Source organism: Oreochromis niloticus, linkage group LG9, assembly GCF_001858045.2.
Source record: "Oreochromis niloticus isolate F11D_XX linkage group LG9, O_niloticus_UMD_NMBU, whole genome shotgun sequence".
NCBI lineage: Eukaryota > Metazoa > Chordata > Actinopteri > Cichliformes > Cichlidae > Oreochromis > Oreochromis niloticus.
This window is the reverse complement of record NC_031974.2, coordinates 12,389,522-12,406,637: the sequence shown is the minus strand read 5'-3', so window position 1 is coordinate 12,406,637 and position 17,116 is coordinate 12,389,522. Positions and strand designations below refer to the sequence as shown.

The window sequence follows — 17,116 nt, the reverse complement described above, 5'->3', positions numbered from 1 at the left end:
CTGCTTTGTGCATAGCTTCCATCTCTCTTACAGCTTTCTTTTAAAGCTCTTCCTTTCTTTGTGCCCTCTGTAGCGAGCCTGAATCTTGGTTGCCGCTTTATTCTTCTCATCTACCATCTCTTTGTACCTCTTTTTTGCGAGATAGCCTCTGCAAACTGAAGAAGAAAATGGAACAAGGGTAAACCAATATAATACGCACCACATATAGATAATGTAACTAATTTAATATCAGACTCCTACCAGCCTGAAACTGGATGATGAAGGCCTCCAACTTTGCTTTGCTTTTCTCATCAGCTACCCTCTTCCGAGCTTGATGGCCTCTGTATGCTGCAGGACACAAAAAAAAAAATTCTATGCCTCCTCTATAACTTGTTGACATTCTGGTACACAACCAGCGTGCACAGTTTACTAACCTGACTGCAGCACCAGGGCACTCTGTTCTCGCTCTTTTAATATCCGCCGGTACCGCTTGGCTCCAAGCCAGCCTCGAACGCAAGCCTGGACCAGGATGATTCGCTGTGTGGCCTGCTGTACCATCAGATTCAGATGTTCAACGTGGTAATACTTGAGAAACACCTAAGCCAAGAGAGATAAAAACAACTGTTAGTGATTCAAATATAAACTTAACACTGTGAGTTTAGCCTCAAATGCAGAATCACGCAAGCACTGTTGGATTCACTTTTCAGGCACGACAGTGCAGAAGTTATTGTTCTTTCACAGCAGGAGATTTCTGGGTTCATCAATTTAAGGTACCTTTTTATGTGGTGTGTGCATGTGCCCATCAGTGCAATATGAATGCATATAAGTCTCTTAGCGTAAAGTGTTTTAAGTTGTTATCAAGATTAGAAAAGTACTAAATAAATGCTAATCCATAAAGCAGCAGAAAATAAAGCATTGGAAAGAAAGTAGCCTTCACTAAACTGGCTTCAGTTTGCAGTAATATTGACCCTAACCCTAGGTAATCAGAATATGTAAAAATACTGGCAGCTGTCAGTGCTACCCCTTAGCCTCCTAGTTAATGCACCTAAGGTATAAATTTGAAAATCTGACCTCTGACCTTGAGATCACGTCATCAGGAGTCAAACTTCTCCAAGATATTCAGGAGCTGTACATACTGGATGAATTTGAAAATCATCTAGTTCTCTACTGAATGTGTTCACAAGATTTTCAGAAAACCTGACCTTTCACCATAACCTTGAGAAAGAGGTCAATGAGATTCAAAGTTGTCCAACGTCTTTAGTGGATACATCTATGGTATGAATTTCAAAATCTAACGTTGCCTCGTTCTCAAGTTATCTCATACAGAAACTTGAGGGTCCATGCCACTCAACCACCTGACCACTAGGCAGGGTGACGACCACACCCCATCAGCCTTTAACAGCTGTGGGATAATCACTTTTGTTATTGAATTGTTGACTCAAGTCTATGATATTTTATGATGATGATGTTTGAAAAGCTCTTTGGTTATAAATTTAAAACTAAAAAAAGTCCAAAGCACATTCTTTTATTTTCATGCCTTGTTTAACCTAAATGCCTTGGGTATACAAACCTTCATCTGGAGTCCTTTATTAACTTGATTTGAATCTATTCATGACCATAACGTGTGAAAAAAAGCAGTAAACACCACATTAAATCTCTCCTTACCTTTGTCTTTCCCATGGCCCAGTTTTCCAGCTTGGCCTTCTCCAGTATTGCAGCACATGTTTCTGGAGTCGCAGCGGGCTCCTCGTTAGCATGGTAAGCCAATAAGTAGTACCTGCAGCAATCAATGTAATTATCTGGACACTAATATCAAGGGTCTACACGCTGATTTTGTAATCACTTCATAAGCTCTGCTTTTTACCACTGACCTCTTAATGAAGTTAGCAAACAGGATGCGGTGAGAGTAACCCTGGCGTCTGATCTTGGCAGTCTCCAGAACACCAGTATATCGAAGCTGGACCAGAACCTTTTCACGGTCAAACTTGTTGGCATGGCGATCGTTGTTGGGCTTGATGCAGCGCACAAAGTGAGGCTGACCTGCTACCATCTTGGACAGAAGGTCCATTAAAGAGTACTAGAAGGAGCAGAAGAAGAAGATTATTAGGGGTAGTTGTGGTAAATATATGGTAGTTATAATGTCTCTGGTGAGAGACAAGGCACTCAAAGAAAACCAGCTAGAAATTTATGGTACAATTCTATTATGGTAGATGGTGGTTATCCAGCCCCTGGCCCTAAAAGAGTATCTAAATATCTGAGTTTGTATGTATAATTTCTATGTTTGTATTTATAATTCTGACCCTGTGTAGAAAATCCAAAATAAATGCATAGATCTTTAAGGACGCTGTACAATCATTCCACCCTGGAAACAAAACCTTTAAAAGAAATTATTAAAAAGCTCAAAATTACTATGACATCATGCTCATGATGAGTGTATGTGAACTACTGAGTACAACTGTATTTGTTTGTTAATTTGTGGCTCTCTCTAAAAACTTCCCAAATAACTGATCCAAGGAAATAAAATAAAATAATTAAAAAAACATGTTCAAATCTTACTCTGAAGTAGGAGGCCACTGTCTGTGTTCTCATGTTGGTGGTTTCTCTAGGGTGGTAAGGCGTGTCTCCAGATTCACCTGGCTATAAAAAAACCCAAAAACATAAAACATATCAAAAAGGCCAGTAATACCGACTATATGATATAATACTACTCTCTATATTTTCTGCTTGTACAGTATGGATATCCGACTAAATAATAAGACATGTATGCGGTTTATCTTTTTTCTCCTGTGCAAATTTTACTCCAAATATTTGATTGTGCTTTGGAAAAACCACCAATCACCGTTTTCATTTGCTTACATCAAGCAAGAATTTTTTTGCAGGCTTTAATTCCAGAGAACGCTGCAAAAGAGACGCATAAAGTGGATAAACAAGTAGTTCCAAATCAAGAATATGGTCTACTTATATACAACAGTGTTACACTCAAATCAGTCACATGTCAATGACTCAATGCTTAAAAACTGCTTAGAAAAAAACAAAACAAACAACACCCCCCAAAAACAGACAGCTACATAAAAATAAAAAAAAATAACCACTTAATTGTCCTTTACCACATATTTGGTAACATTTTATTAAGCTCTACATCTAATTGTCAGCACAAACACAACGGGGAGAAGACCACCTTTATAGCACACCATCAGCCTAATGCTGTTTTTTAGCATTTAAATCGCTCATCGTGCCTTCTCAAGAGAAAAACCTTTGATGAGCTTTTTTCCTAAAATATGCAGATGAATGGAAATAAATTCAAGAACTAATCAAACAGTTCTTGTAAATGTAGCCGCTGTCGATTGGTTTTAGGTGAGCAAATGGCTTTGAGGCTTACATTTAGCAATGGTGTACGGCTGCAATCTAAACTAATTCACGCCAGCACGTAAAGCCACGTAATTGAGTTGCCAGGAGGAGTTTTATTTGGATACTGGCACCTGAAAGAGTCAGGCTGATTATGGAATGCTTGGAGTGCAAAATTTAAAGTTTTAGCACTGTTTTAAAAGAATTTTAAAAAAATGGATTGACTATGTAAGCCATTTTTCTGAAATTGCGTAGCAGAATTAGGCATGGTGCTATAAACACAAATCCAGCACTGTGATGGATATGAACAAGTCTAGTAGTAGCACGGCATAAGAGATACATCAGAAGGAAGCAAGGGATGTTTTTAGGTGCATTTAGCATTTTGCAAAGCAAGGCTGCAAATACACATAATGACCTACACAGAGACTTAATGCAGGAAAAATACCTTTAAGTAGACCTTTTATGCTCATTTCCAGCTCTATATTTTTAAGCTTGGAGTCTATTAAAATAGCTTTGAGTGATTCCCGTCAAATCACTCCCTGCTTCAGCTCTTTTCCCTCTTCCTTTAAGCCAACTATCATCTGATTGGCTGCCTCTCACAAACACATTATTTCAACAGCAGGTAGGCGGGGCCTCTGTTCAGACAGAGCTGTGTGCCTGAGATAACCACATTGGGGATACCTGCTCTCCTTGGCACCATAGCAAGCTTTTGGCTCATTAGGGGCTCATGCTGAACTAATATTTTAGAACTTTTGTCATGTTAAACATGAGGAGCTATGGAAAGTTGTATATGGTGACATATATAATATCATCATATCTTTGTTTTAAAACTGACTACTGTGCATTTTTAATCTTTTAAAACCCCCAAACACGTTGATTAGCTTTCAGTTCTGGTTTTAGTTAATGGAATTACTATTTTGTTAACAAAACACAAATGAAATCACTTGTAAATCTCACAAATCCACTGATAACGCCAAGGAGAGAGCCATCTCTGATCTGATGGAAATCTGACTGGACAGAGGTAGATGAAGTGCTTCAACCTGTGCTTGTGAAATGTTTGTGGCAGCACCCCACCCTCCAGCTGTTTCAGCAGCACAATTCCAGAGTAGCACAGTCCTTTCTGGATCAGAAACATATCCAGACACTTCTTTGGCCAGCATTTAATCGAGATCTGTCCCCTGTTGAACATGCCAGCAACACACTAGGTCAACGTGTTCATCAGTGGCAGCCACAACCAAGGACCACTGCACAGCTAATTCCTCAACAACAGATCCAGACACTTGGATTAGACAGTTGAGGCACAGAGGTCACCTCCTCAGGAGGTGTTTGCATCACGTCCAGAGGAGGCCATCCTGCAGGTTAAAAGTCTTGTATATACATATATGGTAGTTATGTTACTTGTGTTTCTTTTTTGACAAGTATATAAAATAGAAACTAAGGAAATGCATAACAGGTCCCTTTTCAGTTAGTTGAACTAAGTAACTTTAACTGTAACTATCTCAAACCAAGCTACAGGCCATTATATTGGGATCCAATTGGTCATTATAAGGATATCTAGAGTGAGGAAAGGGGTCTACACTGGGTATAGTTATACACACATCTTCATTACCTCGCTAAAAGAAAAAGAACTGTATAAACTTAGCACTCCCATCTTTTGAAACAGAAATGCAGCGAAAGAGAAAAAGAAAAAAGAAAGAAAGGTGAGAAAATAAATAAAATAAGAAGTAATTACAGTTGGGTACAGTTTCCGAGATAGAATAAATGGAAAACACAGTAGACACACAAGTAGCTGAACTGTAATTCAGCAGCAGGTCTCGACTGGAGTAGTGAGAGTAATAAGGAGAAAATAAATTGAACAACTTTTCAGAGGAAGTTCTTTATGTGGGAGATAATACAGTGATAATGCAGACAGTGCTGTAAGTACCTTGGCGAGGGTGACGGTGCGTGTCGGGGTCCGTGGGCTCCGTATTGTGTTTATGCCTTTACCCTTGGTGTGGGCAAGGTTGCCTGTGAAATGAATAGTGGATTAGAGAGTGAGTCAGTGAACAAACTGCCCTCAACAGAGAAAAGAGACTTAGTCACACATCCAGAAACCATCTGAAGAAACAGAGCAGTGCACGTTATTTTAATCAGGTGGGATAATTACTGAGGCTACTTTTAGCCTAAACAGTAGGCTCCTGTCATGCTGAGAGTTACTGCTGATCAGGTCAGTGAACGTGACATCAGGTCATAAAGCACCACTGCTAAAACGGCCCCTTTAAAACTGCTTTTAAAGAGCAATAACCAGATTATTAGTTTTGTGATTAGATTTTGACATTGCTGACAAAAAATACATGCTTGTAAAGAATACTGCTTATTACAAAACACGTTTGCCAGACAAGAGGAGGAAGCTAAACAGGCTAAGAATGGCCTGTCATTTTATTTAAGTACTTGTGCACCGTTTTCAAATAATTGAAGCAAAAGTTAGAACTTTTCACCCTCTACCTTTCTTTCTTAACTTGATTTTAACTTCATTCACAAAGAGCTGTTGTGTCTACTTCACCTGTTCTGGTGAGGGGGTGAGTGACAAGTTTGCGAATGAGCTCATTCTCCGACGAGCGCAGCAGCAGGATAATGTCAGCTGGAAGGGTTTCTCTGTTCTTGGCCAAGAAGCCCGCGGCATTGTAAATCACCTTAAGGTTTGGTAGAGAGGTACAAAGAAAGATATGAATAGCAAATGCCAAACAGCTTCAGTTTATGATTAGAATTAAATGTTAAATTACCTTTCCAGCATAGTGGTGAATCCCAAAGCCCAGGTCAACCCTCATTGGCCTCCAGAAGCTTTTTGTCTTGAGATTACCTTCAAATTTCTCTAAAATATCAGATTGCATGAGTTAATTATCCAAACACCCAAGGCCATCCGAAGGTCCGTACACACCCTAGATTCAAGTTATAATATCTACTATTAATTTATAGTATGGTATATGTAGGTCACAGCAGCAGTCAGGCTTGTGAGAGGGTCAACCTAAATTTCTGATCCTATCAAAATTTTGTTCAAAGCTATATTTGATTGTGAAACTGTCACAGCAGCCAACTTTAAACGTCTGTCACTGCGTGGTCATCATTTTGGAGCCACAACCTAAATGATCACCACAACTCAACCACACTTGTTATCTTGCTCTGGGACAAAGCAAAATATCAGAGTGTATAGTTGGAGAAAAGTTAGATTAACACCTCATATGTAATCAGCCCCTGCACTAACAGGAAGTTGTGGTTACCGAGGTTACCCAACTCAAAACATGATAACATAAATAATAAAGCAAATAAAACAAACATTTCTCTATTGAAATCGGAGCAACTCACCTACGAGTGTCTGGTCAGTGGCCTGCGGGAAGCGACTCTCTTCATCCAGAAGTGACAGCATCCCCATGGGCTTCTGCAAGAACAGGTCCAGGAGTGGCCGGTTGTCCTCGTACTCGATCATCCGAGCATCAACTTCTTCATTCAGGTACTCATCCTGCACAGGAGTGGAAATAAGCTCTCGTGATATAATGTCTTTAATGGCCTCCTTTCATGCGTCCTAACACCTTCCAACAGCTTGATGAAGCCTGAATTTCTTAAGTTTTCCATCGATTTCCATGTTACTAAATAAAAAGGTCCAAATAAGATGTCAAATCAACTTCTTTGTGTGTTTGGGATTCCTTTAGCTAACCCTAACATGTGATAACATGTTAGAATGAATTATGAACAAGTGGATAACCTTTCATTGAATGCTGATCTCTCCAGTTAGCTCTAAATATCAAACTGATTCCAAGGTTAATCTCCTAATCCTAGCAAGACACTGTAGCTTTTCTATCTGGTCTCTAGTTAATGACAAATATTCACTGTTACAGGACAGCCTTTAGGACTGGGTTACTATACGTGGTCAATAGTCATTAATCCTTGATCTCCTTGGTACTAAGATGCTATTAATGCTGCTGCCTTAATAATAGAGCGGTATTTCTGCATGAGTGAAACCCTGTCTTATAATACCAAATGCACTTTAAGATCCATTAAACAGCAGTACAGTTTTATACCCTCGGTTTTATTTCTTTAATGTCACGCTTTAGCGTTCACAAAGGCTTGACCTTTTAAAATAAAAGCGTCTACGAATTTACCTACATAAATCGTCCCAAAGCAGCTGTTTATGGACAGGACAATATTAAATCAACGATGTTGATTTGTTGTCTTTTATCTCCTCTTAACTCGGCTCTGATAAATCTGGTCTGCAGGGCAAAGTGAGCAAACCTGATCACATCAGGCTGACTCAGAGCTGCTACTATGACTCAGCAACATCACCAGGGACTTCTACTCCACGGAGAACAGGACAAAACGGGAACAAACAATATCAAATCAATCTGCTTATTCGAGCATGAAGTGCCACTGTAAAGCAAATGAAGTACAGCAGAAAAAAATCAGCAAGGATGCAGATAGATTGGGACAATATGCAACCACACGCGTAAACATACATGAAAACATGAGGGCAGCAGAGTAAATGCACTGCTGATAAAACCATACAGCAATCCTTTAATTCTGCCTTATTTATGTAGAACTATTAATCTCACGGCACCATACATTTCCCTTATGCTCTGGATATATATATGATGGCTGCATAGGACAATATATTTCTGGGCCTGGTTCCAACAATACCCAAGAGTGAATTTAAGTCCAGCACTAAGTGTCTTCAACTCCTAATTGACCCTCGTTTGGAATGATTTATAACACCTCCCAATGGGTGACTCCAAATCATTTAACACTGGCAAACCATTCTCTGACCCCCCCCGAAGGCAAAACCCTCTCACGAGACTGCACGAGGGGAGAACAGAGAACCTCATTCTGCCGTGAATAAAGACGGCAGCATATTTTACCCTTGCCATCTCTTTTAAAGTGCAGACTGACAAACGATGACATGTTATCTCAATTTAGATGGAAATGAGTTAGAACCAAGGTGAAAACTGCACACTGAGAGCTGTTCAGAAGGGATTCACGTTCTGAGAAAGTGCTATTTGAATTCAGTGACAGGCTGGGGGGCGTGCTGATGTGGGGTTCGTGGGCTGAACTTTACCTGTTCCCACGCAAAGATGTGCTGGTTGAAGTAAAACTGGATCTGCTCGTTGGCAATGTTGATGCAGAGCTGCTCGAAAGAGTTCTTCTTGAAGTTTTCAAAACCAAATATGTCCAAGATGCCGATGTTAAGGCCCTTGTCATCCTCTCTGGAGAAGACGAGGATAAAACGTTAAATCTTTAAATGCATTTATAGAATAGCTAACCGTATGGTGCTAGGGATGGCTATGTTGTTCTGGTAGCCTGCCACTTAAATGGTAAGTGGACTGGTTCTTATTTTGCACTTCTCTACTCTAGCTGAGCACTCAAATATTTTTCTTATTTTTAAGAAATAAATATGATTCTTACTTGTGTAAAAAGCAAAAAGTCTTGGCTATTTAGTTGGAAGCTTATCTGCCACTGATTTTTCCCCATCCATACAGTAAGTCAAAATATAAATTTTGACTTACTCACTCACACTTTTGAGAAAATAATTCAAAATGGAGAAAATAATGTAAAAAGTAAAACTTAAAGACTTAAAATATTTTATTATTTGAGTTTTATTTAAAAAGATTACCAACATACAACTGTCATAAAGGTCATAAAGAGAATTTTGTATCAGGCTGCAGAAATGTTTATTTCTTTTGAAAACTGGGCATGGAGTGTGTAACTCACTTCTAGAATGGGCCTCTAGTGGCCATTAGCGGAAGTGCAATTTTTAGCACTTCAGCTGAGAGGATGTTAGTAGACAGACATCATTTAGACGTTAGAAAGAACTGACCGTGACTCAGGGGATTGGGAAGCTCATCTGTAACCGGAAGGTTGCAGGCTGCTCTCTCTGTCCTGGTCGTGGTGTCCCAAGACACTTTATCCTACCGCCTACTGGTGTTGGCCAGAGGGGCCGATGGCGCGATATGGCAGCCTCGCTTCTGTCAGTCTGCCCCAGGGCAGCTGTGGCTACAACTGTAGCTTGCCTCCACCAGTGTGTGAATATGAGAGTTAATGAATAGTGGAATTGTAAAGCGCTTTGGGTGCCTAGCAAAGCGCTATATAAATGCAATCCATTATTATTATTATTATTTAATATATCTTTTTATGTTTAAAACTGTTAAACTGTTGGTTTTAACATGTAAAATGTACATTTTTTTAAATTTGTTTTTGTTTTTTGACACTATACTTGATGAAATATGTACGCAAATAGATTTTAAAGTATATTCTGCAGTTTTAAAGACTTGGCAGTGAATCTAGTTGTGTATCTATTTTAATCCAAAAGCAGGAACTTTGTGAGATGACCTCATTCGTGACAACCAAACACACCATCACACTCTCTGCCCCCCCATCTTACCCTTGGCTGTCAGGCCGCAGCAGAGCGTTGATTCGGTTGACAATCCAGCTGAAGAGGCGGCTGTAGAGAGCTTTACCCATGGCGTCCCTCACCTCCACCGCTTTTTCCACTGTGTTGGGTCTGACGATCGTCTCTCCGCGGGCCACAACACAGTGGGAGGTCAGGGCTTCCTGCAGTTCGTCTGAGCGGATACGCAGCAGAGATGCCACTGAGGTGACATGAGATAAGGAAGGGGATAAAAGTTGTGGAGTTTACTGAAAGCAGCACATCTTATGCAATATGTAGCCTCATTCTGACTGAGCAGGAGAATATTCATTCAATTAATAGGCCGCATCTATGCTGTTTTCTAAATTACCATTCAGAACAGGTGTTTGAATTCAGAAAATATAATGCAAAGCATGCACTGTAATATCTAACCATTACAAATGTATGCTTCTTAATGATTTTTATGTACTAACGGAGTCTTGGGTAATTGATTTAACCAAAATCATTTCCTGTATTTATCTAAACATGGAGGACTCCTGCAGAGTTAATGATGGCAAGCAAAAGAGGGAGGCGGAGGAAGGGGGTGTAGCAGAGGAAATTCACAGTCATATTTGGTTTTCTGTCATCATGCATTGTGCTTCTCTCTCTCTTTCTTACCGTTCTCCAAGACAGACATGTTGGAGATGTTGCTCTTGTCTGTTTGGTGCTCTGAGGCAACTGGAGAAAACTCAATGTCCCCAGAGTTGAGGATGGCAGCCAGTGTGCTGTAAACATTTCCGAGCTCCTGCAAAAATTATAACAAATACAGTTTGTATGGAAACATGTATCAGTGTGTGCAACTATCCCTAATATGGTCACCTCAGACTCATAGCTCTAGCTTTGAGCACAGAAGCTGCTGTTTAAACCTTCTGTTTGGGAGGAGTAGCCAATCCGAAAATAGGTGGCTCAATTATTATTATGAACTATGAAAGCAGTTCAAATAGACCAAAAAAGGGCACAGTTTGTTAAAATCTTAAATCTACAAATAATACAGATTTGAAAAATAAAAAAACACTAATTCACCTGCAGCACATATATTAAGGGATCAGCTTGTAGTGTATTTCATGGACGACAAAACGACACAGTAAAATAGCGCTGCCGAGTGATTACAACATAAGTACTATTGACGTGCAGATCCCAAGAGCAATCAGTACTTTGAGCCTCATTAGGCTTCACAATGTCAAGAACTGACTGCCTACATGTGCCTGCAGCTTTATGTTTCATCACAAGCCATATACAAGACGAGAGGGCCGGCATGATCACACTGATTCCAGCAATACTGGTGCTATAGCTAGTAAGGTTGTTTACATGTTATTTTTACATACAGTGACTTTAATGGGGGCGAGTGAGGACAAATCAGTGTGAATACTAGGATCAAGGTTATACTGCTAAACCTGTGGCCCAGTAATGAATACATCAGTTTATACCTCCAGGGTGAATCCAATGACTTTGAAACACTGCTCCACTGCATCAAACTGCTCCTTGTAGGAAGCGTTGTTCACTATGTCAGGCCCAAGTTTAATGTTCTCGTGGTACAGATACCTACAAAACAAAAAGGAACCACTGGGGTCTCAGGAAGTCGGGAGTTTGCAGCATGGGACGCAGATAACAGTGTTTTGGGAAAATTGCTAAGGAATGTCAAACCTACTTAGGTGTTTTGCTGTCAGAGAGCTTGTAGTGGGCTAGCTTCTTCCTGTCAGCTAGACCAGCATAAATGTAGTAAAAGATGTGGAAGTTCCTCTCCCCCCTGTGGGAACACGCACATATAGTGGAAATCAAATTCTTGAAAAGGAGACATGCTAGGTAAATGTTTTAGCCACATGATTAACATGACTCCAGTTTTATTTTTTTTAAGAAAATTTATAACAAAATATACATGATCAAAGCTAAAATATGCACAGGAATAGTTAGTTAACATGTTTCCAGCTTTTTAAAAACCTGGTGTATCTGATATCTCCATGTTGGTGTTACTCCTGCATCATGTTAATAGTGTCCAGGATCAACATTGCTACTGACCAATCACATTGTTGTGATGTCATAGTTTTGGAATTTGGAGGGAAAACAGACAAACTAATATAATCTGCAAACAATCCTGCACCTTCCCATATTCGTTTGAATAAGAAGGCTGACGATCCTTCTTTAAATTCAAAACCAAGTTGTATTTCCACCAGTAACACAAATTGTAACACTCTATGAAGTAAATTACAAGCATAGATGAATGATGATGAACACTGAATCCCTTTGGTTGTTTATTATGAATAAAATTTAAGCTTAAATTTATATTAATCATGAACATGGTGAAGGAAAACCTGTCTAATCTTTTGCTAAATCCATTAGTAAAAAACCATTTTTGTTTCAACAGGATAATCAAACTAAATTTGTTTCAGGATACTGTCACCAAATCCCATCGGAAAGCATCAACAATCATTTCAGGTGTGTGTGTGCAATTAAATTAAACCCATAATGAAGCAATTGAAAATTATCTTGCAGGGGTAACAAAACATGCAACACGTGAATAAAGATTAATTCATGAAAACATAGCAGTTCACCCTGTTTTCTATCAACCCATATACGACACCCATTAACAGACTAAATATTCATACAATGTACGGCCCTCTCTGACGTGTGTCTGTTTTCCAATGCAGTACTTGAGTGTGTCTTTGAAGTTCCACTAAAGACACACGCAAGACCACAATCTTTGATCCAACAGGAAATAAGCTAGCCCTTCCACTTGACCTGGTCTGCTCCCCAGACACACGATAAGAAGAAATGATGGACCGAGTGAAATGCAGGTGAAAGCAAATGCCACCAGTTTCAAATGAAAAAGCAGATGTGAAAGAGAGCAAGAAAAAGAGACAATCTATTATCCGCTGATCCGTGGAAAGCGGGCAGAACAATAACCTTCACTGCAATGTTCTTTCAGAAAATGAACAGAGAGATTATTTGTATTTTTCTATGAATGTCACTCTCAAATGAAGGTGATAACAGTCAAAACCGGGACCAAAACAAGAAACAGGAAGTGATATTTACATCGCCTGGTGGACAACTCTGGATTTTTCCAGCAGATACTCGGATATCTGTGCTCCGACCACTGTTCCACCACCGTTGAACTTCATTTCCAGGTACTTGCCGAAGCGGCTGGAGTTGTCATTGATGACAGTGCAGGCATTTCCAAATGCCTCCACCAAGCTGTTGACCAGCAGGATCTTCTCCTGGAGTGTCCTATTATTGGCCTAAACAAAATATCATTCCACTTTAGTTTGGGGGACTAATTTAAAAAAAAAGGTGTTACACTGTGACAAGTAGCACTACCGCTTTCTATAATCTTCTCATATGAATACAAAAAAGGTCAAGAGAAATGACATTTCCTTTGTAGTTAGCCTTCAAATCATGACTGGCACCAACTGCAGCACCAGCACACTCATTACAAGATTTTCAAACTGCGTTAACAGAATATCTACCAACAGATAAAGAGTTGTGCTGGTTGGATTTCATGACTCACCTTCCCGAGAACTGTTAGTTGCTGCACCAGCAGATGAGCACTCTCTGTTTTCCCTGCTCCACTTTCCCCACTGATCACAATACACTGCACACAAGAAGTCACTTGAGTCACATTTAATTATATATGCACTCTGACTCCTGTGGTGTCAACAAAAAAGGCTTTGAGGCTTAAACGCCAATAATATTATTAACGTTATTAACAGTTTAACTACCATTGTCACTAAAATATGTCACTGAATGCAGATAGTGGAGAGAGAATCAACATACTGGCTTTCTTTTACAAAAAAAATTCAGATACAGAGTCCATATAGGACAGGCATATTATATTATTAGCTTTATTAACAATAAAATCATATTGCAAGACAATGATCCCAAGCACAGTAGCAAATCTACAGAATGCCTGAAAAACCAAATAATCAGTTTTTGAAGACCTGAACCAGATTGCAAAGCTGTAGCAGGATATTAAGAGAGCTGTGTATAAATGAATGCTCACAAACCTCAATGAACTGAAACAACACTGTAAAGTAGAGTGGGCTAAAGTTCGTCCACAGTGACTGGCTCAGCAAGCTATTGAATCATGGGGTGTACTTAATTTTTCACAGTACTGTTCAGGGTCTTGTGCAAACTTTCTTAGAAAGGAAGTTCTTGAATTTCCCCAAAGACGATCCAATCAAAAGGCCTTAATTCACTTGCCAATTCTCCAATATCGAATAATAGACACACCATGCTAACCATCCTAGCAAACTAGATTTAGCATTATTAGCATCACACAAAATCACACACAAAATCCCCCCAACACTGCAAAAAAAAACAAAAAACAAAAACAAAAAAACCCCCAGAACCTGCTTTTGGTACCTTCTGGTTTGTGGTCTCTGTATTTTTTAGTGTCTGTGTTGTCAAACTGCTGCTCTGGCATCGTGTGCAACAGCACTTAAACAAGTAAACTCAACCAGTTTGTAATAACTGAAGAGCTTATTACCTGATCATTATTGTATGACACCATAGATTGGTAGGCAGTATCAGCCACAGCGAAGATGTGTGGTGGGTTAGCTGTATGCTTAGCTCCTATGTACATCTTAGTGTGCTATGAAGAGAGGGAGAAAAAAGATAAAAGCTTGTTAAAGACGTGCTCAAGAGTGTAATGAACACAACAAAATAGATACATATTTTTAGAAAAGTAAATTAATGATTTTACAAAGCGGATTTGTTATATTCTCTGAGGACATAAATGAAAAAATTTGCAACAAACTTGAGGCAAAAACATGATAATTGAGAGAAAAATAGGGCCATTGAGGTATGGAAGAGGCAGAAAAACAGCAGTAGTATCTGTGAAAATGTGTGTGCGCTGTTTGAAGCCAAATGGGATGCAGCAGACTGAAGAACTGCAGAGGCTCTAATGAGCTATGCCAGGCTACATTCACTGCATTATTGACCAAATGTAGGGATGCATGTACATGGAAAGAACACAGATCCAAATAAAACAAAGGTCTATTTATCTCCACTGACCTCAGGCGTGTATATCTCCATCTTATGGAAAGGATTGACTGCAATGAGGGTGTCTCCCACATATGTGTAAACTTGATCTCTTGCATAGCGATTCTGAAGCTGATCTGCGACAGTGTTCTGGAAAAACATAAACAAAGACAATAAATATCAGTATGAGATGCTTGCTAAATGACAGTCAGAACTATATTTATAAAACTCAGAGAAATTTAGTTTATGCCAACGTTTCCCTCAAACCAGCAGCCCGTTTCAGCTTGAAGGATGGGTGGAAATATCCGCTGGCAACTCATTCAATATGTCAGTTCATCCCTCAGATTTGATGAATTGTTCCAAATGTTCTTTCTGTCAAAGATGCTGCTGTGTATTTTTGGTTTGTTTTGTTTTGGTTCTTGAAAGACCAGAATGGGTAATTAGGAAAAATGATGCTAAATGTCATAATGTGACATAATGTACCTACAAATATATCACAGTAGATGCAGTAAACGTTCAATCAATGTTAATTTTTGATTATGATTTCTAAACTAGTCGTTTTATTACTCAAGCAACTTTTTATATTGCATGACCATATGTTTTGTCCAATGTTTGTCCAATCCAACAAGAGGACTTCAAACACTTTTAATCTTAATATAAAAGTATTAGTATTGAATATAATAAACATAGAATTCACCATATCATAAAAAAATGTTCCTCTGCAAAAGGAAACAAAACCATGTTCGTTTTGGAGTTTTTGTTTGTTTTTGGTGAGGCAGATAGTTGCTCCTCCCTGAGCCTGGCTCTGCCAGAGGTTTCTTCCTGTTAAAAGGGAGTTTGTCCTTCCCACTGTTGCTTGCTCGCAGGGGCCCATGTAATTGTTGGGGTTTTCTCTATTACTGTAGGGTCTTTACGCTAAATATAGGTAGGGTCTTTACGCTAAATATAGTGCCTTTAGGTGACTGCTGTTGTGGTTTGGTGCTATATAAATAAAACTAAATTGAACAGAATTGAATTTAAAGTTGAAACTACAAATAATATGTGTTGACTTTTCTTGGTTAATGTTAGAACAACATGTTGGCAGCTTTTTACAGTGTATATTTTAGCTTTACCTGACTTGTTATAAGACTTACAGCTAAAAAAGGAAAAAACCTTTGTAGCTAATTTTGTAACTTACACGCATTAATCGCTATTTATCAAATAAACCAAATATTTTTTTCTCCGTCATATCATACATGAAAATTTGAGCTCCATTTTATTCCAGCCAAGTGCGGTGCCAAGATTCCAATTTTGATTGGGACAGAGCAGTTTGGGCTGAGCAGGTAATTTCAAAGTTAATATTTCATTAATACCACTTATCTGTGCGTACACACGGGTGTGTAAGTTAAGAAAACAGTACTTGATCTATCATTATTTTTGGTGTGGGTTGTGAAGACCAGCACAAGTTGTCCATTCACTTAAACACCAAAGTGTAATTAATAATAGATGAAAGTGAAAGACTGAGAGAAAGAGACTGTTGGGTGAGCTACATTAACTCTGTCAGCAGAGAGAGAGAGAGAGAGAGCAGAGCACTCTGCTGTAAATTCATAAATTTATCTCAGTAGAAACTACCTATGCTTTCAAGGAGAAAAATAAAACAGGCAGAGATTTTCAGCTCTAGCTCCCATCAATTCTCTGGGTTTTTTTTCTTTCATGAGAAAATGTTTGCTGCATTCAGTGACTTCATCCTAATTCTAACTTGTTATCTAATGTTGTGCAGCCAGGAAGGGGAAAAAGCAATTGTGTGAAAGCCTAAATAAAAATGCAAGAAAAAACACAAACTAATGATCTATTTTTTTTAACAATTCACACAACAAATTAGTTTTTCCACTCATTAGGTAGATACATCAGGTTCAATTCCATCTTTGGAGTAAAGATGCATTTGGATTTATTTTTTTTACCTCATCTAGAACTTCAAGGGTGGCGAGGTCATCCACCTCGTCTGCGTCCTGTGTCTTCATGTGGCTTCCTTTTTTGGTATGAATACGTTCATGCCTGTAACACAGCAATGACATCTCTTAGTGAGCATGCTCTGAAAAAATGAATGTTAAATTTTGCAGATTCTTCTAATAACTTTGCAGAGGCCAGGAAAAGTCATTCACAGTGGAGCTTTTACTGGGACGCACTGGTCTGACTATGACTCTAACCTCAGGGACTCGTCTCTATTCAAGCATCTTCTATTTTCATCAAGGAAAGAGTAGACACAGAGAGGGGTAAAATAAAACAAAAATAGGATAAACTTCAGAAGTGGGTGACTAAAGTTTAGTAAACATATCTTTTCTAGTTTAAGCAAATGTGTCTTTAGAGAGATTAAATCTGCACAAGGGAATAAAATAATCCCACAAGATT

General features: G+C 39.0%; 1 protein-coding gene across 1 annotated transcript in view; it reads right to left on the bottom strand.

The window, feature by feature from the left end:
- Positions 1–17,116, bottom strand: part of myo3a (myosin IIIA) — a 71,845-nt gene that overhangs the window by 15,453 nt on the left and 39,276 nt on the right. Inside the window, exons 11-31 of the mRNA XM_025910536.1 lie at positions 16,669–16,762; positions 14,762–14,878; positions 14,235–14,339; positions 13,257–13,340; positions 12,785–12,987; positions 11,403–11,501; positions 11,182–11,296; positions 10,373–10,499; positions 9,731–9,938; positions 8,408–8,555; positions 6,667–6,820; positions 6,087–6,175; positions 5,867–5,996; positions 5,249–5,331; positions 4,934–4,975; positions 2,536–2,616; positions 1,851–2,056; positions 1,645–1,756; positions 414–576; positions 241–327; positions 32–155 (exon numbers count right to left, since the gene is read on the bottom strand). Of these exons, the coding sequence (XP_025766321.1) occupies positions 32–155; positions 241–327; positions 414–576; positions 1,645–1,756; positions 1,851–2,056; positions 2,536–2,616; positions 4,934–4,975; positions 5,249–5,331; positions 5,867–5,996; positions 6,087–6,175; positions 6,667–6,820; positions 8,408–8,555; positions 9,731–9,938; positions 10,373–10,499; positions 11,182–11,296; positions 11,403–11,501; positions 12,785–12,987; positions 13,257–13,340; positions 14,235–14,339; positions 14,762–14,878; positions 16,669–16,762 (2,571 nt within the window). The remainder of the gene's footprint in view (positions 1–31; positions 156–240; positions 328–413; positions 577–1,644; positions 1,757–1,850; positions 2,057–2,535; positions 2,617–4,933; positions 4,976–5,248; positions 5,332–5,866; positions 5,997–6,086; positions 6,176–6,666; positions 6,821–8,407; positions 8,556–9,730; positions 9,939–10,372; positions 10,500–11,181; positions 11,297–11,402; positions 11,502–12,784; positions 12,988–13,256; positions 13,341–14,234; positions 14,340–14,761; positions 14,879–16,668; positions 16,763–17,116) is intronic.